This window comes from Chiloscyllium punctatum, chromosome 27 (assembly GCF_047496795.1).
Source record: "Chiloscyllium punctatum isolate Juve2018m chromosome 27, sChiPun1.3, whole genome shotgun sequence".
NCBI lineage: Eukaryota > Metazoa > Chordata > Chondrichthyes > Orectolobiformes > Hemiscylliidae > Chiloscyllium > Chiloscyllium punctatum.
Window position 1 is genome coordinate 28966696 of NC_092765.1, and position 26067 is coordinate 28992762.

Below are 26067 nucleotides of genomic sequence, written 5' to 3' on the forward strand. Positions count from 1 at the left end.
GACTCAATTCTCATTTTGTTTGCTTAGCGACTAAATCCAGATCACTTACACTCTCATCAAGAATGCACGTATACACACACACAATCCAATTTGGACCATACCAGGCTAGATCTGCATCATTCAAATGGTGGAAAGTAAGGAATTATGGCCACCAAGAGACATTTTGGAATCCATGCACACACAATGCTACAGAGTAGTCCTCAATTACAGAAGAATTGTAATGAAATGTAGGTTTTGGCATATTCTTTAATGAGATGTGGATGTTAGAGGCAAGGCCAGCACTTCTTTCCCACTAAGTTAGACTCATTGCTTTATGAAGTCACATAGGCCGCACAAGAGAAGGTGATACAAATTAAGTGATTGTGGAACTAAGACAGCCAGATAGAGTTAGGATACAGATCAGACATGATCTCAGTGAATGCTAGTCCAGGCTCACTGGGCCGAATAGGTTGTTCCTGTTCCTAGGTATAAAGGCAGCTGAATTGTTAAGAATACTTTAGCCTTATCTTTTGCACAAATGTGCTGGGTTTCCCCATCACTCAGGATATTTGGGGATGTTTGTGGAGCCGCCTCCTCCAATGAGCTGTTTAATTTTCAACACCATTTATATTGTGACAGAACTGCATAGCTTACATCTGAGCTGTTGTGTGTGGGAATGCACAGCTCTGTCTATCACTTGCTGCTTATGCTGCTGATTTGCATGCAAGAAGTTTTATTCGGTAGCTCCACCAGGTTGACAACTCATTTTTATGTATGCCTTGTGCTGCTCCTGACATGCTGTCCAATAGGCGTAGATTATTCACTTTCCAATTAAACACAAGGAAAAGAGAAATAAAAGGGATCTGTCAACACGGACGAAGAAAGATGCAAGAAGGTTTTTCTGGAGCATTAAAGCCAACAAGGACCTGGTTGGATTATTTCTGTGCTGTAATTGTTTAGATCATAACAACGCAATACAGGCCCTTCAGCCCTCAGTGTTCCACCGACCAATGGAACCAATCTGAAGCCCATCTAACCTACACTATTCCATTCTCGTCAATATGCCTATCCAACGACCATTTAAATGCCTTTAAAGTTTGAGAGTATACTACTGTTGCAGGCAGTGGATTCCACGCCCCTACTACTGAGTAAAGAAACTACATCTGGCACCTGTCCTATATCTACTACCCCTCAACTTAAAGCTATGTCCCCTCATGCTGGCCATTGCCATCAGAGGAAAAAGGTTTTACTTCCACCCGATCTAACCCTGTGATCATCTTATGTCTCAATTAAGTGACCTCTCAACCTTCTTCTCCCTAATGAAAACAGCCTCAAGTCCCTCAACCTTTCCTCGGAAGGGACTTCTCTTTGAACTGCTGCACTCACAATGCTGTTGGCTACAAAATTCTGATCTGATATCAATGAAAGAACAACACATATATCCAAATCAGGATCAGAGCTCTGAAGGACTTTGGTGTGGAGGTCAACACCTTGACTTTCTGCATTGCATCCTGGATACCTAACATACTGATGCTGTGGAAGATGTTGAATCCAGGAAAAGGGATAGCCATCTGTATGCCCTCAGCTCTTTGAGTATGGCACCCACTGTAAATGGTGAGGTGATAGCCTTACAGTATTATCAATAGACACTTAAGCCAGAGACTCAGGTTTGAATCCTGCTATGGCAGAAGGTGGAATTTGAATTCAATATGAAAATTTATCTTGCTAATTAGCAGCCTAAACCTAATAATGACCATGAAACCATCATCAATTTCAGGGAAAACCCAACTGGTTCAATAATTTTCTTTAGGAAAGAAAATTGCCATCCTCACCAGATCTGGCCCATATGTGACTCCAGACCCAGAGCAATGTGGGTGACACTTGACCACTCAGAACAATTAGGGATGGGTAATAAATGCTGGCCTGGCTAGTGACACCCATAACCCATGAATGAATAAATGTGAATAAAACTTGCAAGGGCTCTGATGAGCTACTCAGAGTGCATTACCTCGCTATCTTGTTTCCATTGACATAGTGGATGGTATTTAATCCAATTGACAGAAGTCTTACCTGCTAGCTGAATAATGGCTCCATTCCCTATTGGGAAAATCATTAAATCCCATCCAGTGTTTGGGACTGACATAGTTCAACTAATTCATGCTGACCTCCTTGGAATTTAGTAACAGCAACTTGCCTATAGTGATGCTCAGAGGGTCACAGAAGCAGAGCTAAAGATTTCTGTCATTTGAGCTGGATTATGTGCATCAAAACGTATCTGCTTTAGACACTCACAAGTGGCTTTATCAAAAAAGTGTGATGAATGGATTCAAACACTGGCCAAATCCATTCAAGCTCATGATATGCCAGTGGTCAAAGTTGTGGCAGATAAAGTTCCAGGAAATAGTTCTTGGAATGGATTCTGAACCTGTGATCATTGCTTTCAAAAATCAACTTCCTCAAGCATCATATGTTGAAATGAGGAGAACAGCAATTTTGCCAAATGGCATAGGAATTACAATCACAGTTTTACTTTAAAAGTTCGATTTACTTAGAAAGAAACTTCTGCATCAAAAACAGGTTTTGGATAGTCCACTCACCTGAAAAATCTTACCCAAATCAGATTAAATGAAATTTTAATCAAGGATCATGGTAAACAATATAACTTAAGTTAAAAGCATTTGCATAGAACTCACTCCATGGAAAGTAATGTACAGCTTGATTAAAGTACTTCCAAGAATTATCTTCAGCCTCACATCACGATTCCAAAACATAGAAACATTTAAAATGCCTCGAATGTGTTGAACAGCCATAAAAGATTATGCAAAATTTAGAAGTTTGCTGTTCCAACAAAAAGGTCACTGATCTTAAATATTAGTCTGTTGCTCTCTCAAAGAAGCTGCCTGACCTGATCATTTCTATCATTTTGTTTTAAATTTCACAATTTTTTTTAAATTTCCTAACATTGAGAATTAGAAAAAGACTTAACTCAAAGTAAAGCTGAAATAGAAGGTTGCAGATTCAATTCGTAACCTGTTGAGTTAGCTGATTATCTGAGAATCTAGATACCCATATAAGTATTGTTAGGAGTGGATAAGAGTAGACTGGCAATACAAAGGCTGCATCACTGCAAAAAATGTTAAAATTATAAACCAATACAAAGTGAGATTTCCATGATTAGTTTGCAGCATCCCCATTCACAACTCAGACATTTCATTACTTGCCACTTTACCTGTAGTTAGTACAGCCAAAAAGAACTGGCTGGAGTCAAAGCAAAGTTCTCATCTCACCACCTGGTGGCCATTTTCGGAGGGGCTTCTGGGGAAAAGCCCGAGTCTTCAACAGGAGGGTTGTGCAGAGAGAAAAACATGTTCAGTGTATTCAGAGTTTTTATAAATTAAAATATAGAAATGATATCCAAAAAAAAAAGTCACCATTACGCGCGGATATAAATCTTAAGGCAAGGATGCACACGACAAAAATACCACACCGCCTCATTATTCTGAGATAACGGAGATATTTCAAAAAGAACACGAGTTGGTCCCGAGGATTCCCCACATTCCCTCCCCCTTCAAGTCTGTAATTGAATTAATCCTCTATGATTTCGAATGCTAGGGATATGTGGAAGAACAACTATTAATTGCTGACAGGATTAAACTGCACCTGTTCTTTCTTTATACGACTAAAGATCTGACCCTTATCTAAAATATACCTTATCACTCTCATCGGCAATCACTCACCAACCTACTAGAAAATGTGGCTCACGTACTTTATTGCTCAGCTTCAGGAAACATTTTCACTGAATCAGGTGCTCCGGCTACACTGGACACCTGGCTTTGTAATCCCGGGTTCTCATTTTGCTAACTCTGCGAAGAAGGCAGCTGCCCTTTACCAGAGCCATCTCAACTTGAAAGAAGCCTCGAAGAGAAGTGTATATCCTCGGCGTTGCTGGAATGAACATTCATGACAAAACAAAGATGCTTTTGAGCCTAGAACTTGGTCATGAAGCCCAAGTCGAATACATGTAAATTATTCGCCATACCAGTTGGACAAAAAACAAAGAGGATTAAACGGAAAGCAATTTCCGCTCCACTTGGTGAAAGAGAATCAAAAAGTATATCTTTAAAAATAATCCTTCGGAAAAACAATGACCTTACGTTTCCCTGGAAACCGGTTTACAAAATGGCGACGGATAGACGATTACGTCCCGTGATGACGTACGACCCCCGAAACATAGGAATAAATAACCCAGGGTCGCCAATCGTCACTTCCGGCGGTTAGATGACGGTTTTTCCGGTTGGGGAGACGCCGTAGCTGAGGGGGAGGAAAAAAAAAGACGAAAGAGGCGGAAAATAAAGTGGTGTGCGCGGGGCCCAAGTGATCACGAGTAGTAGATACCTCTGAGTCCCGAAGCCATCCTGCCCACTTCAGGGGTTCGTCTCCGGTCAGTAAAAGGGAGAAGCCTCGCCGGTGTTTTACAGCCAGGGAGGAGCGGCCCCGCCAGGCAAAGATCTGCACCGACCGGGCAGACCATCCCTCCGACAGCGCAGCGGCTGGGGATCGAAGCGGGTCGCCCGCCGGCCGGTGTCGTCCGTCAAGAGGCCGCTGAAAAACCAAGCCTGTGTAGGAAGGGGCTCCATGAATGGAAATCGGAACCCCAGGTATGAGCAGCCGCTGCACTGGATCCCGCAAGTTACTTGAACATGCCCTTAAACGGCGAGTGGCGAAACCTAGGGGATTGAGTGCCTCGGAAGGAATCTGAGCACAGTTGCGGCCGGGGGGGCGGGGAAGAAACAAACTGTCATAAAACCAGAGAAAATAGGCGAGGGAGGGAGATATTTATAAACGGGTTACTGGACATGTTAAAGTCAGATTTCTAATTAGATGAGATACAATAAAAGTAGTTGCTGGGAAAGCAAAGCAGGTCTGGTAGTATCCGTGAAGAGTAATCAGTTATCATTTCGGGTCCACAGAACTGAAGAGTCGCCAGACCCGAAATGTTAACTCTTGATTTCTCTTCACAGAGAAAGTTATTTGGTTTGACTGAGATGATATTAACTTGACATGCTGTGTGCACTGGCGCCGTTGGTCAAATTTCTAATATTTCAGTTGCAGAATAATTTGACTTATAAGCTTTAGTTTTATTTTATCACTGTTTGTTTGTAAACTGAAAGATGCAAAAAGAATGTCAGGAAAAACAACTTCAATACTTGTAAGATAAATTATTTGCTGCCCTGCGTTAATTTAGAGGGACCTAGTAAACGTTAATATCCTGTTCGAAATAAAACCTGTGATTCTGCCTGATGAAAAAACTGATTATGCCAACATTTTTTTTTAAAAATCCCCAGTTTTAATTACAAAGTCATTGAGTCATGCAGCATGAAAACACACAGTTCGGCCCAACTAGGCCATGTGGACCATGTTCCCAATCCAAACTCGTCCTGCTTGCCTGCATTTGGCCCGTACACCTCCAAATTGTTCTATTCATATACTTATCCAAATGTTTTTTAAATGTTGTAACTGTACCTGTATCCACCACTTCCTCTGGTAGTTCATTACAATAGACAATAGGTGCAGGAGTAGGCCATTCTGCCCTTCGAGCCTGCACCACCATTCAATATGATCATGGCTGATCATCCTTAATCAGTATCCTGTTCCTGCCTTATCTCCATAACCCTTGATTCCACTATCCTTGAGAGCTCTATCCAACTCTTTCTTAAATGAATCCAGAGACTGGGCCTCCATTGCCCTCTGGGGCAGAGCATTCCACACAGCCACCTCACTCTGGGTGAAGAAGTTTCTCCTCATCTCTGTCCTAAATGGTCTACCCCGTATTTTTAAGCTGTGCCCTCTGGTTCGGCACTCACCCATCAATGGAAACATGTTTCCTGCCTCCAGAGTGTCCAACCCTTTAATAATCTTATGTCTCAATCAGATCCCTTCTCCGTCTTCTAAACTCAAGGGCATACAAGTCCAGTCGCTCCAGTCTTTCAGCGTAAGGTAGTCTCGCATTCCAGGAATTCACCTCGTGAACCTACGCTGCACTCCCTCAATAGCCAGATTACACATAAAAACCACTCTCTGCTTTTTAAAAAAAAAGTTGTCCCACATGTCCTTTTTAAATCGTTCCCCTCTCATCTTTAAAATATGCCTTCTAGTTTTGAACTCTTGCACTAGGAAAATTATTTTTGCTATTCACCTTATCTATGCCGGTCGTGATTTTATAAATCTCCTGAGATCACCCCTCAACCTCTGCTACTCCAGTGGAAAAATGTCCCAGCCTATCTTTATAACTCAAAACTTCCATTCCTAGCAGCATCCTGGTAAATCTTTTATGAACTCTCTCCAATTCAGTAATCCTTCATGTAGCACGCTGACCAGAACTGTACACCGTATTCCTGAAGAGGCTCACCAATGTCCTATACAGCCTCAACATGATATCCTGATCCCTATACTCAAAAGCCTGAGCAATGTAAACAAGCATGATAAGCGCTGCCTTAACCACCATCTGAATAATGCAAATTTTGAAGAATTATGTACCTGAACCCCCAAATTTCTCTCTTCTGTGACACTACCCAGAGCCCCAAAGTCTTGTTTTACCAAAATGCAACACCTCTCATTTATCCAATGGGCTGCTCCTCTGCCTATTGACCCAATTGATCAAGATCTCTTTGTAATCTTAGATAACCACCTTCGCTATCCACTATATCACCAATTTTGGTCTCCTAAATTCTCATCCAAACCATGTATATAAGTGACAAACAAAAGTGGACCCAATACTGATCCCTATGAAACATCTCTGATGACAAACCTCAAGTCTGAAAAACAAACCTGTACCACCACTCGGTGTCTCCTGATGTCAAGCCAATTTGGCAAGGTCACCCTGAATCCCATGTGATTTAACTTTACTAATTAGTCTACTGTGCAGAATCTTGTCAAAGCACCCCTTTGCCCCCCTCAATCTTTTTGGTTCCATCTTCAAAAAAATCAAGTTTGTGAGACACTATTTCCCTCACACAGAGCCATTCTGACTATCCCTAATCAGTTCTTGCCTCTCCAAATGCATGTAAATCTTATGTTTCAGAATCACCTCTAACAACTTACCTATGTCAGACTCACAGGTCTTTCGTTCCCACGCTTCTTGTTACAGCCTTTCTTAAATAAAGGCACAACATTAGCAATCCTTCAGTCATCTGACACCCCTCCTTGGTCAGAGATAATACAAATGCATCTGCTAGGGGTTCTGCAATTTCTTCCTTAACTTACCACAGTGTCCTAGGATACACTTGATCAGGTCTTGGAGATTTACCTACCTTATGTTTTCTGAGACCTCCAGAACTTGCTCTTCTGTGGATGTGAACTGTTTTCAAAACATCAATATTTATTTCCAATTTCTCCAGTCTTCATTTCTTTGTCCACAATAAAAACCGGTTCTCAATATCTCTTCTATCTCCTGAGGATTAACACACAGATGACCTTGTTGATCTTTAAGTGGCCCGATTCCCTCCCTAGTTGCTCTTTTGCTCTTAATATTGCTTGAAGAATCTCTTTGAGTTAGCCTTAGCAGCTGAGGTAAATGATGCCTCATATCTCCTTTTTGTCATCCTGATTTCCCTCTTAAGAATGCCCCCACATCCATTATTCTCTTCAAGCACTTGGTTATGTGAATTGACGTTATCTCTTCCCCACCCCCCCACCAATACAAGATATGTTGTGTCCTTGCTATATTCAGTGCTTTGTTGAAGTATTTGTGTACCTGAGAACGCTGATTCATCAGCTGAGGGAGGGCAGTATGTTGCATTCAGCACAATGTTTCCTTGGCCATCTTTGACTTGATGCCATGACCCCCTTTCACTGACATTAGTACTAGTCATTTTAAAATAATGACTTGTGATTAAATGAAAGATTAACACTTCTTACAATATTGAAAGTTGAGAGTTTTGCGAAGTGTAATTCGGGGAAGCAGTATTGACGAATTACATGATTAATTTGCTGAAATGTTTAGAGGCATTTACGGTAATTGTCTAATGGTCATCTTAGGCAACATGGGTATGGTAAATGGCCATTTGGGTACATCTTTTAATATGTTTAGTGAAGTTGGCTGTTAGTGCTATTGTAAAAGTGAACATATAAATCGGCATTGCTTTTTGTTTATACAATTCCTTGTGCACTTTCTATAGAAGATGAAAGTTGCTTGGATTACATCTCTATTACAATGTGGTATCTTGCATGAATATCATACTGACATCATGCTTGCAGTCATCACTACAAAGCTATGTTCAATTGTTTTGATGAATTGATAGGATTAGTTTGGTCATCGATGCATGCAAATGTAGTCTGAAGTAATTAGAACAATTGGGGAAAATGACTCTAAATAGAAATGGAAAGTTAGGTATCATTCCACGTTCTAGCAATTGGTGAAAAAGATCATTCTGGTCCCATGCTCAATATTCTCTTGCGATTAAGTTTTTCACAATTTAATATTTAAATAAAATTTCCAATACATCTTCCTCTTTTTAGGCTTTACACATACTTAACCTTGCCTAGTAATGTTGTAGATGAACTACAAGTTGTTCCAAACTCTGCCGATGTTTACTTGAGATGGCCACAATTGTGCGTGTCTGGATATTATTTATTTATTCTTCCCATCTATTGACAGTGTCTCTGAAATTTGATTACTTATTTTACCACTCCACATCTTGATTGATTTATTGCTGTCATGTGTACAGAGATATAGTGAAAAGTGTTTTGTGTGCATTGCAGGCAAATCATACCATACAAAATGTATCAGGGTAGCAGAACGGAGTGCAGTATACGATGTTACAGCCACAGAGAAGGTGCATAGAGAGAGAGATCAGAATTAACATTTAAGGAATCTGTTCAAAAATCTGAGAACAGTGGGAGGCAAAGCTGTTCTTGAATCGATTTGTATGTGTATACAAACTTTCATATCTTATGCCTGACCGAACAGGGTAGAAGGGCATTTAACCGTGGTGGGAAGGAACTTTGATAGTGTTAGTTGCTTTGCCAAGTTTGTAAGATGTAAAAATGGAGCAGTTGGTTGAAAGGGTTCACTTACGACCTATGTTTCTTCCCAATCTTTATTTGAAGAAGAAACTAAGTGCAGCCAGTCTTCTGGATTAATTACATCCAGCAAATGTTTAGCAATGTTCAACGTTGTAAATCAAATTGAAATATTTCAAGAAAATTAGTTTCTTTCCAAGCAATTCCAATGATAAGCAGAGTCCAGAAATGAATGAAATGCCAGTTGATTAACTTTTTTTAGTATTGCAATCAACAACAAGCTTGCTAAAATTGGTAATCCCTGTAGCTTTTTGGTAGCCTCATCACACTAACTTAACTTTATATCCCTTTTTCTCTTCATGACATGCTGGAACATAAAGATCTAACTCCTCTGGTCCGAGCTCAGCACAGTTTATGATAAGACAGTTCGATAATCAGTTGCTGTGAAATAATTGTTGTCAGGCCAACTTCCCTGAATTGAAGATTTGTAAATTCAGGGAAGAAGCAAGAACATTCTTGTGCTTCAAAATAATTTGAAATATTGGTTGAACCAATGTAGTTGGCAACTGTGTTTTTAATGCATTGTAATATACAGTTCCCTTAAATCAAAGTCCTGAATAATTCTAATTAAATAGATCAGTGTTGGATATAACTCTCTTTTTTGGTAACTTGTGTACTTCCTACCCAGGTGGTTGTGGGTTCAAAACGCACTCAAGTACTTGAGCACAAAAGAAAGATTGAACGTCCATTGTGGTACCAAGTGATCACTTTGTTTTAGGATCTGCTGATTTTTGGATGAGATGTGGTCAGAAGTGTAGTCATAAATAATCACCTGGCACAATTTTAATGAAAACTAGGTAAGTTATCTCGAGTGTCTTGGCCAATAATTATCCCTCAATCACTAACACTAAAGCAGGTTATCTGGTCTTTAATACATCGCTATTTGTGGGAGTTTGGAGTGTGAAAGTTGGCTGCTGTCTTTGGAAGACTGTAACATACTTTGTTTTTTATATCTGTATAGAATAAGTTCTGGAACATACCAGTTGTTGCAGGATTTTGACAGTACACTGTATTCCTGTTGCCATGAATTATATAGGTAATCACCAGAATGGTACTGAATGATTATAGATTTGTTTCTTCTGTTCATTAGTTTATTATCTTATGTCCAAAAATAATGTCTGTCGTGATAGTTTCAAGATACTAATACAGGAATGTCGACCTAAAGCTTTTTTTTTATTACTATTTCATGGGCATCACTGGCTAGTCCAGCACGTACTGCCTATCCATAATTGCCTTTTGAGAAGATGATAGTGAAAGGATCTTTGAATTTTGTGGTATAGAAATACATTGTAAAGAATAGTGTTCTAGGGTCCTGACCCAGTGACAATAAAGGAACAATACTATAGTTGCAAATCAAAATTGTGTGGGGCTTGGAAGGAACCTGCAGCTGGTGATAATCTGAAACATCTGCTGCTCTCGTCTCCTGGATGGTACATGATTTGGAAACTGTTGTCAAGGAAGCCAGTACTATAATGCATCTTACTGATGGTACACACTGCCATTTTAAATTGGTGGAAGTGGGTGTTGAAAGTGGTGGATGGGATGCCAATTGAATGGCTATTTTGTCCCTAATGGAGTTGAGCTGCTTGAATGTTGTTGGAGCTGCAATTGTAAAATATTCCATGACACTGCTGACTAAATGTAGATTGTAGATGGTAAACAAGCTATGTCGAGTCAAGGCAGCGTGTTGCCTGCTGCTGAATTCCCAGCCTCCGACCTGCTCTTGTAGTCACAGTATTTATATGGTTAGTCCAGTTCAGTTTCCAATCGATGATTCTCTGCCTATGAAGCCCTCTGATGCTCCAGGGAAGGGAAATATACAACATAATGGAACTACTTTGTTTCTTGTTGCAATTGCTGTAATTATAGTTCATGTATTATTATTACTGGACAGGATGATTGGCAGTGTCTTGATGATCTGAATTTCAAAAAAAGACTTTGCAAGTTGAAGATCTGAACATCATCCATGGAGATTTCTGTCAGTTGAATAAGTGCTAAATGTTTGCAGTATGTTTTAAAATACATAATTTTGTTCTCATTGACATTCTTTCTGATTGGGTGTATCTGGGGCTGATGTATAATCACACGACTAATGAAATCCTTTATCATGACATGGCAATAATGTCCTTTTTAAAAGGCTGGAGGGAACCAAAATTGATTGGAAATACTAGTTGTCATGTACATTTTACATATTCTGACACGTGGTGCAGAAAGCCAGAAAAGATTCCAGAGAACTGTTCCTTGTTTCAGTTGAATTTTCATTGCTTTGTATTCAACTGACATTACAGCTGATACAGAAGAGCTAGATAACAGCCTTAAATAGTTAATCTGCTCTCTGCTACTGTGCATGTTTGCTCATTAGTTTGAGTTAAATAATGTACATTGGCTATACCACTTGTTCCTGACTATATTTATCTGTATGAACAAAATACAGGTTCTAAGTAAATGTAAATTTGTAATGTATGTTTGTGCATAATTTGTTCTGCATGTAGATCATTCTCAGGTTGTTTTAGTCAGTCAGATTTTTCCAGAACACTGGGTCACATAATCATTTTCCATGGTATGCTGTCTGGACTCCTACCTTGCACCTTTCAGAAACATTTACTCATTCAGAAAATTGCCTGTTTACTAACTCTCAACACTGCACCAGCTCCTCTGCATTGGCACCTTATCTTGCGAAGCTGCAGTTTTAGAATTCTCACCTTCCGTTAAAATCCTTCTGTGACCTCCATTCTGTGTGTCTGAATCTTTTTATGTGGCTCTATGATCCACTGGAATCTCTAATACTCCAATTCTGACCCTTTGCGCATTATGAATTTTCCTTGTGCAGTTGTCAGCCATCTGCTTGAAGATCTAACATCCACCCTGACCCTTTCAACCCCTCTATCTTCCTCTTTCTTTTTCTTTCAGATCTCCTTAAAACCTATATCTTTGACCAAGCTCCTGGCTATCTGATCTGGCAACAAATTTTGATAGTGAGCCAATTAACAATGTATGAAAGCTGGTTAAATGCTTGATAAACAAGAGGATGGAGAGATGGAAATATTTGGAAACTAGTTTCAGAATTTAGGACTGTAGACAACTGAATGCTGATTATCAGCTTAGGGACAAACCAAACTGAGGATTCATGAGGCCAAAATCTAGTATTTTATTATAGATCTATAAGCACAGACATTTCTCTAGTATAAATAGGGCCATTCTGGCCAATCAATGACAACTTGCATTCATGCACCTTAAAATTTAAAAGATGTCCAACAACTTTTTTTTTCTTGGAGATGTAAGGGCAAAAATGAACACTGATCCTAAAAGGAATGAATAAATGCTTGGTGAAAGTGGTGACTATTAAATAATATCTAGGAAATGAGAGACCGGGAACATAAGGAAAGAATTTATAACGTGGACCCTTTATCAGTTGAAAGGACAGCCAGCATTACTGTCCTAATGAAGCGGTGCACAAGTTGTTGGACATTGGAGTGGAGATTTTGGACGTGGGATTCTATATAACCAAGAAGGCATTTGCATAAAATGACTGTGTATTTTTACATTTTTGAGCTGTTGAAAGATCAAGAGAATTTTTAAACTGGCAATGATGGGAGAGTCGGTGACCTGAGATGCTATGCAGACATGAACTTGGGATGAGTTGCAGTTCACCAAGGCTTGAGAATGTGAAGCCAGCAGAAGTGCTATTGAATAGTCCTGTTCACAGGTAACTGAAGAATGAAAGTGTTTCAGCTGTGGATTAGTTGAGGTAGCAGTCCAGCTAGAAGAATGTGTGTTGTGGAAGGTATAAAATGAGAACTTCAACTTGTGACCAAATAGGATAGTCTAGCACAGCCTGTGACTGGCTGAGAAAAGAGATAGTCGATAGTGAGAAAGAAAAGCTAAGGAGAGCCAGGTGTGATGAATGTGGACCATATTTTTTCTGCTGTATTGCTGCCTCTGAATTAGCTGTTTGACAGCTCTTTAATTAGTTCATAATTTTGACTATCTTTGTGAATTTCAAATGATAAGAATGGCAATTTTGTTTTTTCCTATTTTATTTGAACACAGCTGTCTTTTGTGTTTTTTCAAATAACAGGCTGTTCTCCTGATTTCAGACATTAGCCAATTTATTTCTATTCCTGGTTAGAAGAATCATGAAACAAACTGCATTGATTTAGCAAATGCTTTTCTTGTAAGGACATGTAATCTTAGTTTTATCAGCCAGATACTCAGTAACATAGGAGTTGGGGTACAAGCCTCTGTTTTAAGTTTTTCTTCTTAGAACCTTGATGCAATGTTTTCTTTAGAATTTAGCAGATTAATGGATGATCTGATAGAAATCTTTAAGACATTAACAGAAAAAGACAGTAGATAGATATTTTTTTTCTACAGGTTGGGGATTCTAGAAATTAGGGCCAGACCATTCAGGAGAGATGTTGGGAAACACCTCTGTACACAAGGGTGTTTGGATGCTTCTGTACCCAAAGATGTATGGAACACTGACAGTGGGTGTTGGATCAGTTGTTTAAATCTGATAGATGATTTTTATCTCTTAAACAAAGATCTTAAGGGATATGGGCCAATGGCAGGTTATGGAATTAGACCACAGACCAGCCATGATCTCGTCAAAGGTGTATCAGGTTCAAGGGGCTGAATGGCCTATTCCTGTTTCTTTGCAATGTCGTAGCAATTCAATGCACAATTTTAGTCAGCAATGATTAGACCTATTCATTTGACTCTGGATTGACAGCTGGTGCATCGGTTGTTTACAATTCTGTTTGCTTTTTTTCTAAGGTACAACAGTTAGTTTATTGGTTTTATTGGCTGATGCCCAACATTTCAAATATAACGTACTTGCAATTCTATTTACAATTGCACTGTACTACATTATATACATATATAGCAAGACACGGTTTTTGAATTTATTAGTATATTCAGCAACAGTATTGAAATAGGTATTAATGAAACGTTTTTAAACATTGTGGTATATTTCATTCAGTTTTGGGTTGGCTTGAAGTCAGAATGGATTTATGAAGGGGAAATCGTGCTTGACTAATCTTCTGGAATTTTTTGAGGATGTAACTCTGAAGATGGACAAGGGAGATCCAGTGGATATAGTGTACCTGGACTTTCAGAAAGCCTTTGATAAAGTCCCACATAGGAGATTAGTGAGCAAAATTAGGGCACATGGTATTAGGGGCAATATACTGACATGGATTGAAAATTGGTTGGCTGACAGGAAACAATAAACGGCTCCCTTTCATAATAGCAGGCGGTGACCAGTGGTGTGCTACAGGGATCAGTGCTGGGACCACAGCTTTTTACAATGTACATTAATGATATAGATGAATGTATTAAAAGTAATATTAGCAAATTTGCTGATGACAAAGCTGGGTGGCAGGGTGAAATGTGAGGAGAATGTTAGGAGAGTACAGGGTGACCTGGACAGGCTAGGTGAGTGGATGAATGTATGGCAGATGCATTTTAATGTAGATAAATATGTGGTTATCCACTTTGGTGGCAAGAACAGGAAGGCAGATTACTACCTAAATGGAGTCAAGTTAGGTAAAGGGGCAGTACAACGTGATTAGGTATTCTTGTACATCAGTCAATAAAAGCCAGCATGCAGGTACAGCAGGCAGTGAAGAAAGCTAATAGCATGCTGGCTTTCATAACAAGAGGAATTGAGTATAGAAGCAAAGAGGTTCTTCTGCAGCTGTACAGGGCCCTGATGAGACCGCACCTGGAATATTGTATGCAGTTTTAGTCTCCAAATTTGAGGTAAGACATTCTGGCTATTGAGGGAATACAGCATAGGTTCACGAGGTCAATTCCCGGAATGACAGGACTATCTTACGCTGAAAGATTGGAGCGACTGGGCTTGTATACCCTTGAGTTTAGAAGGCTGAGAGGGGATCTGATTGAGACGTATAAGATTATTAAAGGATTGGACACTGTGGAGGCAGGAAGCATGTTTCTGCTATTGGGTGAGTCCTGAACCAGAGGACACAGTTTAAAAATAAGGGGTAGGCCACTTAGAACAGAGTTGAGGAGAAACGTCTTCACCCAGAGAGTGGTGGGTGTATGGAATGCTCTGCCCCAGAAGGCCAAGTCTCTGGATACTTTCAAGAAAGAGTTGGATAGAGCTCTTAAGGATAGTGGAATCAAGGGTTGTGGGGATAAGGCAGGATCAGGATACTGATTGAGGATGATCAGCCATGATCATAATGAATGGTGGTGCTGGCTCGAAGGGCAGAATGGCCTACTCCTGCGCCTATTGTCTATTGATTGTGCTATAGATTTGAAACTTGAATCCATATTCATTTGTGATGTAATATTAGTTTTAATTTTTAAACATTATGGTATATTTGTGACCAGCTGGGGATGAAGGTGAAAAAATTGTAGAAGTGACTGATAGCTATGTTGATAACCATTTAGGCCTGTGCTCTTTGTTCTTCTGAAAGCTCATAAGCTTCAGAAATGCATATTATATGCTTTATCGTAATTACATTATTGACATCTATACTTACCTTCATACTAACTGTTGTTCAGACTTCCCCATACCACAAAACTTTCCCTTCTATCCACAGTTTTTCACTACCAAGCCACATTACTTGATTTATCTAATTTTCTCTCCCATCTCTTGTTTTTAACTATGTCGATAACATAGCCATTCAAAATTTCTGGCAATATTTAACAGGAATGAATTCTGTTTTAAAAATTACCAGAAAAGCTTATGAATGCCTAAATACTAAACATCGTATCTGATCACCCCCTATCCAAAGAGACCATTTTAGGGTAACATTTCTTTTTGTAGATTGCGTTGAAGCATCATTCCGTTTCGGGTGATGACATCTAAAGTTCAAATCCATACTTAAATTTATTAACACATTTCAAATCTAATAAATTCTTGGGAATTGTCTACCTATACACAATAGTACAAAGTACAATTCTTTATAATCTTTTGGGCCCGTATGTTTAAAAAAAAATAAAACTAACTTGAACCAGACAAACCAATGAAAGGTAAAATTAGTGAGTTTTGAGAAGATTTATAGCTCAGGTTGAGGTTCTCCGCGTAGGCTTGCTCACTGAGCTAGAAGGTTTGCTTTCAGATGTTTTGTCACCATACTAGGTAACATCATCAGTGAGCCTCCGGATGACACATTGGTGGTATGGCCTGCTTTTTATTTATGTGTTTAAGTTTCCTTGGGTTGGTGATGTCATTTCCTGTTCTTTTTCTTGGTGGGTGGTAATTGGGATCAAAGTCGATGTGTTTGTTGGTAGAGTTCCGGTTGGAATGCCATGCTTCTAGAAATTCTCGCGTGTGTCTCGGTTTGGCTCGTCCTAGGATGGATGTATTGTCCCAGTCGAAGTGGTGTCCTTCCTCATCTGTATGTAAAGGTACTAATGAGAGTGGATCATGTCTTTTTGTGGCTAGATGTTTCTGTATCCTGGTGGCTAGTTTTTTACCTGTTTGTCCAATGTAGTGTTATCCAAACTCATTAGTACCTTTTACATTCAGATGAAGACTGGTACAACATATCCATCATAGGACAAGCCAAACAGAGGCACACACGAGAATTCCTAGAAGCATGATATTCCAATCAGAACTCTATATCACCAAGCACGTTGACTTGGGTCCCATTTATCACTCCCTGAGAAAATGAACAAGAAATGACATTACCACAGGAAAGGATGTCGCCAACCCAAGGTGACTTAAACACATAAATAAAAAGCAGGCCATGCCACCAGTGCCTCATCCAAAGGCTTATTGATGATGTTACTTAGTATGTTGATGTAACGTCTAAAACGGAACCATCCAGCTCAGCGAGCAAATCTACGTCCAGAAGAGTAAAATTATGTGCAAGTAGGATTTGGTTTTACAGGTTTGGATTAACCTATGCTTAGTTGCAAAGTGAACACTCATGTACTCACCGTGTACACCACACTTGGTCAATTGGGTGAAATAAGAGCATAATGCAATACTAGTGCAATGTGAAGGCTAAAGTGAAATAGCATTACTAATGCTGAGTAATCAATCCATTCCAGGAAATTAAACTGCTTGCTTCAAACACCACAGCATGATCGTAGTATGATTCATCCACTGGATTGATCAAAATTCTTTGCACAAAGCTTTCCTTGAATATATTCTATAGCCTCTTCCTCTCCTCTGTCGTTTTCCCCTACCCTTCACCCAAAATACCCCCAATGATTAATAAGCTTCATTTGATTTAAAAAGAAATACATAAATCCATTTTATCTTATGAATGCACTAAGTATTCAGTTTGTTCACATCATGGTATGAAGCACAGTGGAATTGGGTGAGATTACTGCCAAGGAGGGAAATGAAATATGATCCACAAGCTTTGTTAGTCACTTTTTCTTGCTATCTTTTTTAATTCAGGACAGTTTCAGAATGTGAGATTCAAACTTAGTTTTGTGGAATTGCTCACATGTACCATATTCCCGCCTAAGTCTAAATATAGCTTTCTGTTTCAAATGAGAAAAGATTCTTTTTGGAGAACAGGTTTCAGATTTAAATTTGAAGACTTGTTTATTGTGAAAATAAACTTTGAATTCGACATCACGAGGTAATACTTTTCATACACATTTTGGCTCACATTGCAGTACATTTATCGGAGTGTGAAGTGTGTGGCTTAAAGCCCCAGTGTGGATTTGAGTATAGCATCTAAACTAAAACTTCACTAGTGTTAAAGCAAAATTAAAGTCCTTTCTTTTAGCCGATTTCAAGGCCTTGGTTGTTCAGTTGTTTCCATTGGATGTAAAAGATGCCACTTGTTATTTGAAAGGGCAAATGATATCGGTTTCCTAGACAAAATGCTTCTAGTCAAAAAACCAAAAGAATTGCAGATGCTGGAAAGCTGGAACAAAACTGAAATTGCTGGGCAACTCCAGTAGGTCTGGCAGCATCTTTGGAGAGAAATTAAAGCTTGCATTTCAAGTCCAGTGACCCTTCCTCAGGATTTTTCTTTCCAATCAAAGTTCTCCCAATATTACTGTTGCCAAAAACAAATTAACTAGTTATTTAGCTGTTTGGAATCTTGCTGTTCACAAATTGGCTGCCTCATTTGCACACATATTTTTAGATGGTATCAATAAATTACTAGTAAACAAGAAGCATCATGAAACCCCTTTGATACATTTTGGATTTGTAATTCACAACTTGATACGTCTTCGCTCAGCTGTGCAATATACTTTGTGCTTTTGAAAGCTGATAATATGTTGTGCTAGCGTATTCATAGCAGAAGCCAAATAGTAAATATATTTCTCATCCTAGAAAATACAAACTTGAAGACCCATTTCAGTATCATGCTTTAAACATTAATATCTTCATCTAAGAAACTGAACCAGAGGGGGTTTTCAGAAGAAGCAGTTGTAGATGAAACAGGCCATAAGATAGAGGAACAGAATTAGGCCATTCAGCCCATTGATACTGCTCCATCATTTGAACATGGCTAATATGTTTCTCAATCCTATTCTCCTGCCTTCTCCCCATGACCCTTGATCCCCTTACTAATCAATAACCTATATAATTGTCTTAAATACAATCAATGATTTGGCCTCCACAGCCCTTTGCAGCAATGAGGTACACAGTCACCACACTCTGGTTGAAGAAATTCCTCCTCTTCACAGTTCTAAAGGGTTGTCCCTTCACCCTGGAGGCTGTGCTCCCAGGTCCTACTGTCTCCCAGTGGAAGCACCTTCTCCACGTCCACTCCATGCCAGGCTTCTCAGTTTTCTGTAAAATTCAATCATATCCCCCATCAACTTTCTAAACTCCGAGTATAGGCCCCAGAGAAATCAACTGTTTCTCTTATGACAAGCTCTTCATTCCCAAGATCATTCTTGTGAACCTCCTCTGAACATTCTCAAGACCTTCCTTAGCCCAAAATGTGGTTTGACCAGAGCCTTGTACAGTCCTCTTGAAATGAATGTCAACATTGCATTTGCCTTCATATTGAACTTGTATATTAACCTTGAGAGAATCCTGAACTAGGACTCTCCAGTCCCTTTTGCACTACAGATGTATGAAGCGTTTACCATTTAGAAAATAGTCTACACCTCCCTTCTTCTGACCAAAATGTATAACCTCACATTTTGCCACATCGTGGCTGAAGGACCTGAACTTAAGGGAATTTCTATTTGCCAGGATTTGGTGTTGGAGAGACTGTTAGGTCTGAAGGTTGATAAGTCTCCGGGACCTGATGGCCTGCATCCCAGGGTACTGAAGGAGGTGGCTCGGGAAATCGTGGATGCGCTGGTGATTATTTTCCAGAGTTCAATAGAATCGGGGTTGGTTCCTGAGGATTGGAGGGCGGCTAATGTTGTGCCACTTTTTAAGAAGGGTGGGCGGGAGAAAGCAGGAAATTATAGACCAGTTAGTCTGACCTCAGTGGTGGGAAAGATGCTGGAGTCTATTATAAAGGATGAAATTACGGCACATCTGGATAATAGTAACAGGATAGGACAGAGTCAGCATGGATTTATGAAGGGGAAATCATGCTTGACTAATCTTCTTGAATTTTTTGAGGATGTAACTCGGAAGATGGACGAGGGAGATCCAGTGGATGTACTGTACCTGGACTTTCAGAAAGCTTTTGATAAAGTCCCACACAAGAGGTTAGTGAGTAAAATTAGGGCGCACGGGATTGGGGGCAAAGTACTAGATTGGATAGAGAATTGGTTGGCTAATAGGAAACAAAGGGTAGTGATTAACGGCTCCATTTCAAAATGGCAGGCAGTGACCAGTGGGGTACCGCAGGGATCCGTGCTGGGACCGCAGCTTTTTACAATATATGTAAATGATATAGAAGATGGTATCAGCAATAACATTAGCAAATTGGCTGATGACACAAAGCTAGGTGGTAGGGTGAAATGTGATGAGGATGTTAGGGGATTACAGGGTGACCTGGACAAGTTAGGTGAGTGGGCAGATGCATGGCAGATGCAGTTTAATGTGGATAAATGTCTGGTTATCCACTTTGGTGGCAAGAACAGGAAGGCAGATTACTACCTCAATGGTATCAAATTAGGTAAAGGGGCTGTTCAGAGAGATCTGGGTGTTCTTGTCCACCAGTCAATGAAGGCAAGCATGCAGGTACAGCAGGTCGTGAAGAAGGCTAATAGCATGCTGGCCTTCATAACAAGAGGGATTGAGTATAGAAGCAAAGAGGTGCTTCTGCAGCTGTACAGGGCCCTGGTGAGACCACACCTGGAGTACTGTGTACAGTTCTGGTCTCCAAATTTGAGGAAAGACATTCTGGCTATTGAGGGAGTGCAGCGTAGGTTCACGAGGTCAATTCCTGGAATGGCACGATTGCCTTACACGGAAAGACTGAAGCGACAGGGCTTGTATACCCTTGAGTTTAGAAGACTGAGAGGGGATCTGATTGAAATGTATAGGCTTATGAAAGGACTGGACACTCTGGCAGGAGGGAACATATTTCCGTTGATGGGGGAGTGCCGAACCAGAGGACACAACTTAAAAATACGGGGTAGACCATTTCGGACAGAGATGAGGAGAAACTACTTCACCCAGAGAGTGGTGGCTGTGTGGAATGCTCTGCCCCAGAGGGCAGTGGAGGCCCAGTCTCTGGATTCTTTTAAGAAAGAATTGGATAGAGCTCTTAAAGATAGTGGAGTCAAGGGGTATGGAGATAAGGCTGGAACAGGATACTAATTAGGAATGATCAGCCATGATCATATTGAATGGCGGTGCAGGCTCGAAGGGCAGAATGGCCTACTCCTGCATCTATTGTCTATTGTATTCCATCTGCCACTTTTTTTGCCCACTTGTCTAACTTGTCCAAGTCCTTCTGCAACTTCATCGCATCCTTAACTTGTCCCTCCACTGACTCTGTATCATCTGCAAATTTTGCAGTCCTGCCCCCTAGCTCTTTATCCAGATCATTTGTATATAGTCAGAATAGTTGTGGTCCCAACACTGATCTCCGTGGAACACCACTAGGTACTGGCTGCCATCCTGAAAAATAAACAGAAGGGAAAAAGCATTATTTATTCATGACGTGTTTAAGACATTTTTCTGCAGCAATAAATCCTCGCTAGAACCAACAGTAGAGCCTATTGAGTCAGATTGAGCTAACAGCCAAATGGTGAATGAAAATTATTTGATGATGAGGTTCCACATAATTGTATGAAATGGAGGAATTGGAAGGAGTTACTAAGATTCCAGATTTAGGCAAGGCTACATTGAATGTGATAACACATCACTCCCTGATGCGCTCGATGTTTCTGTGCTCAGTTCGAGTAGAATGCCAGTGGCACGGTGTCACTTGCTCCAACAACCCTGAATCACCAATTCCCTCCATCACATGTCAGGTCGCTCTTCCTGAGAGTCAACCCAAGGAAAGCGACAGGCTTGGATGGAGTTCCTGGCCATACATTTCGATCCTGTGTGGATGAGCTGGCAGAGCTGTTCACTGACATCTTCAACTTCTCCCTCCTAGAAGCTGGTGCCCATCTGTTTCAAAATGACCATCATCATTCTGATACTAAAGAAAGCACATGGAATGTACTTTATTGACTACTGTGCAGTCGATATGTTCTCTATATAATTGTAAAGTGCTTCAAGAAGCTGGTCATGGCCCATATCAACTCTAGCCTCCTAACGTGCCTCCACATTAACTACAGCTCTGCCTTCAACATCACAGGCTCTTCCAGGCTGATCTCAAACCTCTGAGACCTAGGTCTCTGCTCTGCCATCTGCAACTGGATCTTCAGCTTCCTGACCCACAGACTGCAATCAATGAAGATTAGACAAGTGCCCATCCTCCCACGATAAGTCAAAACTGGAACCCCCCCGCCCCGCCCCGATGTGTTCTCGGCCCCCTGTTATACTCCCTGTCTCCCCACAACTATGTAGCCAAATTCCAAATGAACACCACCTACAAGTTTGCTGACAACACTACCATGGTAGGACGATGCCAAACAATAAGTCATAATACAGAAAGGAGATAGGCTTGGTGCAATGATAACAACCCCTCTCTCAATGTGGGCAAAACAAAATAACTGATATTTGACTTAAAGAACAAAGGAGGAGGACACACCCCCATCTACATCAAGGGAGTAGAGATTGAGGGGGTTGAGAGCGTCGAGTTCCTCGGGGTGATTGTCATCCCATTTCCCTATCCCTGTATCTGTCAAAGCAAACACTCAGCGACACAGTATGGCTTTACCTTCTCTATGTTTATTCCGGGCCCTGGCGAGAGGGGGGGAGGGAGAGAGAGAGAGAGAGAGAGAGAGAGAGAACGATTGCCCATATGCACAGAAACATGAGTGTGCGATCTTTTCTTGAATAGCAGATTCTTAAGGAATTATATAGTCATTTGGAGCAGCATCCAAATAAGGTAACATCTATATTGATTGATTGGATGATCGTTACAATCAGCGAGCATCAACAGCAAAGATTACATCATCTGGCATTTCACCATGGACGTTCTTTACTTTGTTACACCACTACCCCTGCTTCCAGCACCTCATTGTTTACTGCAAGTTCTTATCTGGTCAAAGTCATGCTAGCTGAGCCTTTGTCTCACAACCCAAAACTTGACTCTTTTCCTATCTGTTCATACCTTTATATACCTTCTCATGATGATAACTGACAATCTGTCCTGGAGTTCTCACTAAGATGTGACAATTGAGAAATCACAACACCGTCTCTTCTTCCTCAGACAGATTGACACGTTCAGCATGTCGTCCGTCAGGACCCTCACCAACATTTACAGATACACCATAGAAAGCATGCTACCCAGGTGAATAATGGCCTGACAACTGCTCTGCCCAGGATCGTAAGAAATTACAAAAGGTGTGCACAGTCCAGACCATCATGAAAGCCAACCTCCCATCCATGAACTCCATTTACACTACTTGTTACTGTGGAAAGGTTGCCAAAATCATCAAAGACCTCTCCCACTCTGGTAATGCTCTCCTACAATCTCTTCTGTTAGGCAGAAGGTACAGAAGCTTGAATACATGCACCACAGGTTCAAGAACAGCTTTTTCATTGCCATTATTAGACTGATGAATGGACACTCTAACTTAAAAAAATGTTGATCTTGCTTCACACATCTCCTATGCTGTGCAACCTGTATACCTGACTCTTTCCACGAACCCTGTGATCTGTATGTCCTTACTTGCTATGATCTTCCTGTACTACTTGCAAACGAAGCTTTTCATAGTACTTAGGTATGCATGACTACAATAAATCAAATCAAGGTAACCAGTCAATTGTGTTAATGGACAAAGTGGCAGAAGATCATTGGTAGGTGTTTTTAAAAAAAGATTGAATAGGATACAGAAATTCTTTGTACCGTGTGGGGCAAGGACATTGCTTGCAGGGGCAAGGAGAACCAAAAATGCATAAATAGGCAAGAGACATCGGAACCAAAGTAAAAGTCTTTCATTCTCTAAGTTTCTTCCTTTTTGCCTAGCTTTAGGTGTGATTTTGTACAATTACTTCAACTGTAAGTGACAACATTATTGAAATTTGATTCAATTGCTAACTATAGGATGATTTCCTCATAAAATCCCCAATGTCTTTCAAGATTACTGGCCAAAAGTCTTTCTGGTCAATTACCACGCAGGAGGTGTCAGGCATTTTTCTGAAGTCTACTTCTGAGCCATTGTTCTTTTGCCCCTCTTGCCAGGTCATCATCTCTTCCTCACTTCCAGAAATCATGCACTTGGCAGAGACTCCCTTATCTATTCTAGCTAAAGGTGCTGATATTCTCTCTTAGCTAAACTGAGATGAGGTAGTCAATATGTTGTTAGTGTGCATTGCCACTTACTTGTAGTTAGTTGTGACAGTCAAGGACACTCTGGTACATTAGTGAGCCTTACCATCAAAAGTGTGAAGCTGACAGTGACTCAGCTCAGAGTTAATAGTCATGTAACAGAAATCCTATATAATGTGAAAGCTTAGAAATCTGCAAGAAAATTGCATTCTAGTAAATGCGAGCGATACAATGAATAGCCAAGAGGAACAAATAAGGGAGTATGAAAGAAAGTTTAAAAAGGAATATCAAAATCAACACTAAAACATTTTGGGAGTGGGGGGGAATGTTGGTGGTCAGGAGCAATGTTGCCCCTTTCAAAATTTAAATATCGGCAATATTGTCAAAGTAAATAGGAGATAGCAGACATGTTCAATAATCCATTTGCATCACTACTTTACACGTTGGAAGAGTTCAGCATCTTGGCCATCTTGAGAAAACTAGTATTGATTTGGGGTCAAGGACTCAAAAATGAATGTAAGCGCAATAAATTAGGAAAATAATGGCATCAAAGAAAAATCTCCGAGCAAATGATTTCCATCATTGAGTTTTTTAAAAAGTAGTTGAAAACACTTAGAACTTAGGGCCTGTTCTGTGCTGTACCTTTCTTTGACCCACTATGTTGTGCTGAGGTTTAATCCTAACGTAAAATATAGTAATTTAACCTACTCGCCCCTCAACTCACTGCTATCCATGTGCATGTCAAGCAGTCGCTTAATGACTCTGCTTCTCACTGTAATTTTGAAACTATCTATTAATTCAGAAACCATTTCTTCGATTGGAAAATTATAGATATAAGGAAAGTGAGAGGGGTAAGCTAGGGAAATATAAGCCAGTGTCCTAACGTCTATTATCAGTTTGTTTACTTGAGCCTATAATTTAAGGATTGAGTGAACTCCTTGAAAATTTTCAGTTGTTCATGGAGATACAGCATCAGTATGTGATTGAACATTTTGAAGAGATGGCTCAGGCATTTATTCAGGGATTTTTTTTTTAACATGAACTACTCGAAGGCATTTGATTGAGTGCCATTATAAGATACTGTTAGCTAAGGTTGAAACTTCCAGAATTGAAAACAAATTATTGACTTGCTTAGGAAATTTGCTGAATGGTAGGAGTCAGAGTTAAGATAATGGGCAAAAACTCAAATTACTATGATATTCCACAAGGATTTGTTCTGGGGCCTCAACAGTATATATTAATAACTTGGGTGATGAGATGAAAAAAAACTGCAATTCTTTGTTTAACAAAGATATATGTGGCATATCAGAGCATAATATCACAAACCATTATCAATGGTATTTATACTTGTGTGACATTCAAGTGTTTGCACTAACATTTTTTGGTCAAAAATAGTGTTGACCTTTACATGCAGAGACCTTTTGAGAGTTGGAATCCAAACGCACCCATTGTATCTAACACAGAGTTGCCAGTTTGGAAATTGTTCTGACCAACTGCACCCCAAAATGAGCTAAAGTTACAGGTGCTGACTGGCTGAACAGCCACCTGCAATGGTGTACTACTCTATCCAGTAGATTTGCATCAGGGTAAGTCTGACTCAGTGGCAGGTACAAAAAGTTTGAAATTTTTTGGCAAATAACAAAGCTATACAAAAGATAAATTATGTTTTTGACCATCAGTCAGAGGTAGACTTTGCACAACTTGAGACCATTACTTGAGTATATGTGGTAGGTGAAGTGAATGGACAAAACTGTAGCAAATGGATTTCAAACATGAAATCATCCGCTTTGAGCCGAAGAAAATGGTGAAACAGGATATTTTCCAAATGTTGAAAAGTTAGCAACGATGAAGGTACAAAGAACTGTGGGGCTTCAGTTATATGGATGATTAAAATCAAAAAAGCTATTGAAATACAGGTCTTTATATCTAGAGGACAAGAATGGGGGGGGGGGGGGAAATCATGTTATAGCTAAATAAAGTTTTTGTTAGATCAAATCTGGAGTACTTGGAACATTCTGGGTGTCACCTTCTAGATTTGAGGGAGTGCAGTATATCTTTTGGTGCAGTGTTTGCCCTTGCCCCTGGACCAGGAGGTCCAGCTTCAAGTCCCACCTGCTCCAGAGGTATGAAATAACATCGCTGAACAGGTTGATTAGAAAAAAACCCAGATAACCATCTTGACTTTGAGGCCTCAATTATAAGGAAAATCGATGCTTTGATTCAGCCTGGAATTTTACAATGGTAGAACAGT

At 40.1% G+C, this 26067-nt stretch overlaps 1 protein-coding gene across 2 annotated transcripts in view; it reads left to right on the forward strand.

The window, feature by feature from the left end:
- Nucleotides 1-4481: 4481 nt before the first annotated feature.
- LOC140453591 (protein argonaute-3) overlaps nt 4482-26067 on the forward strand; it is a 131539-nt gene continuing 109953 nt past the window's right edge. For both annotated transcript variants that reach the window (XM_072548402.1, XM_072548401.1), the window contains exon 1: nt 4482-4637. In XM_072548402.1, coding sequence (XP_072404503.1) covers nt 4619-4637 — 19 coding nt within the window. In that variant the 5' untranslated portion in view covers nt 4482-4618. The remainder of the gene's footprint in view (nt 4638-26067) is intronic.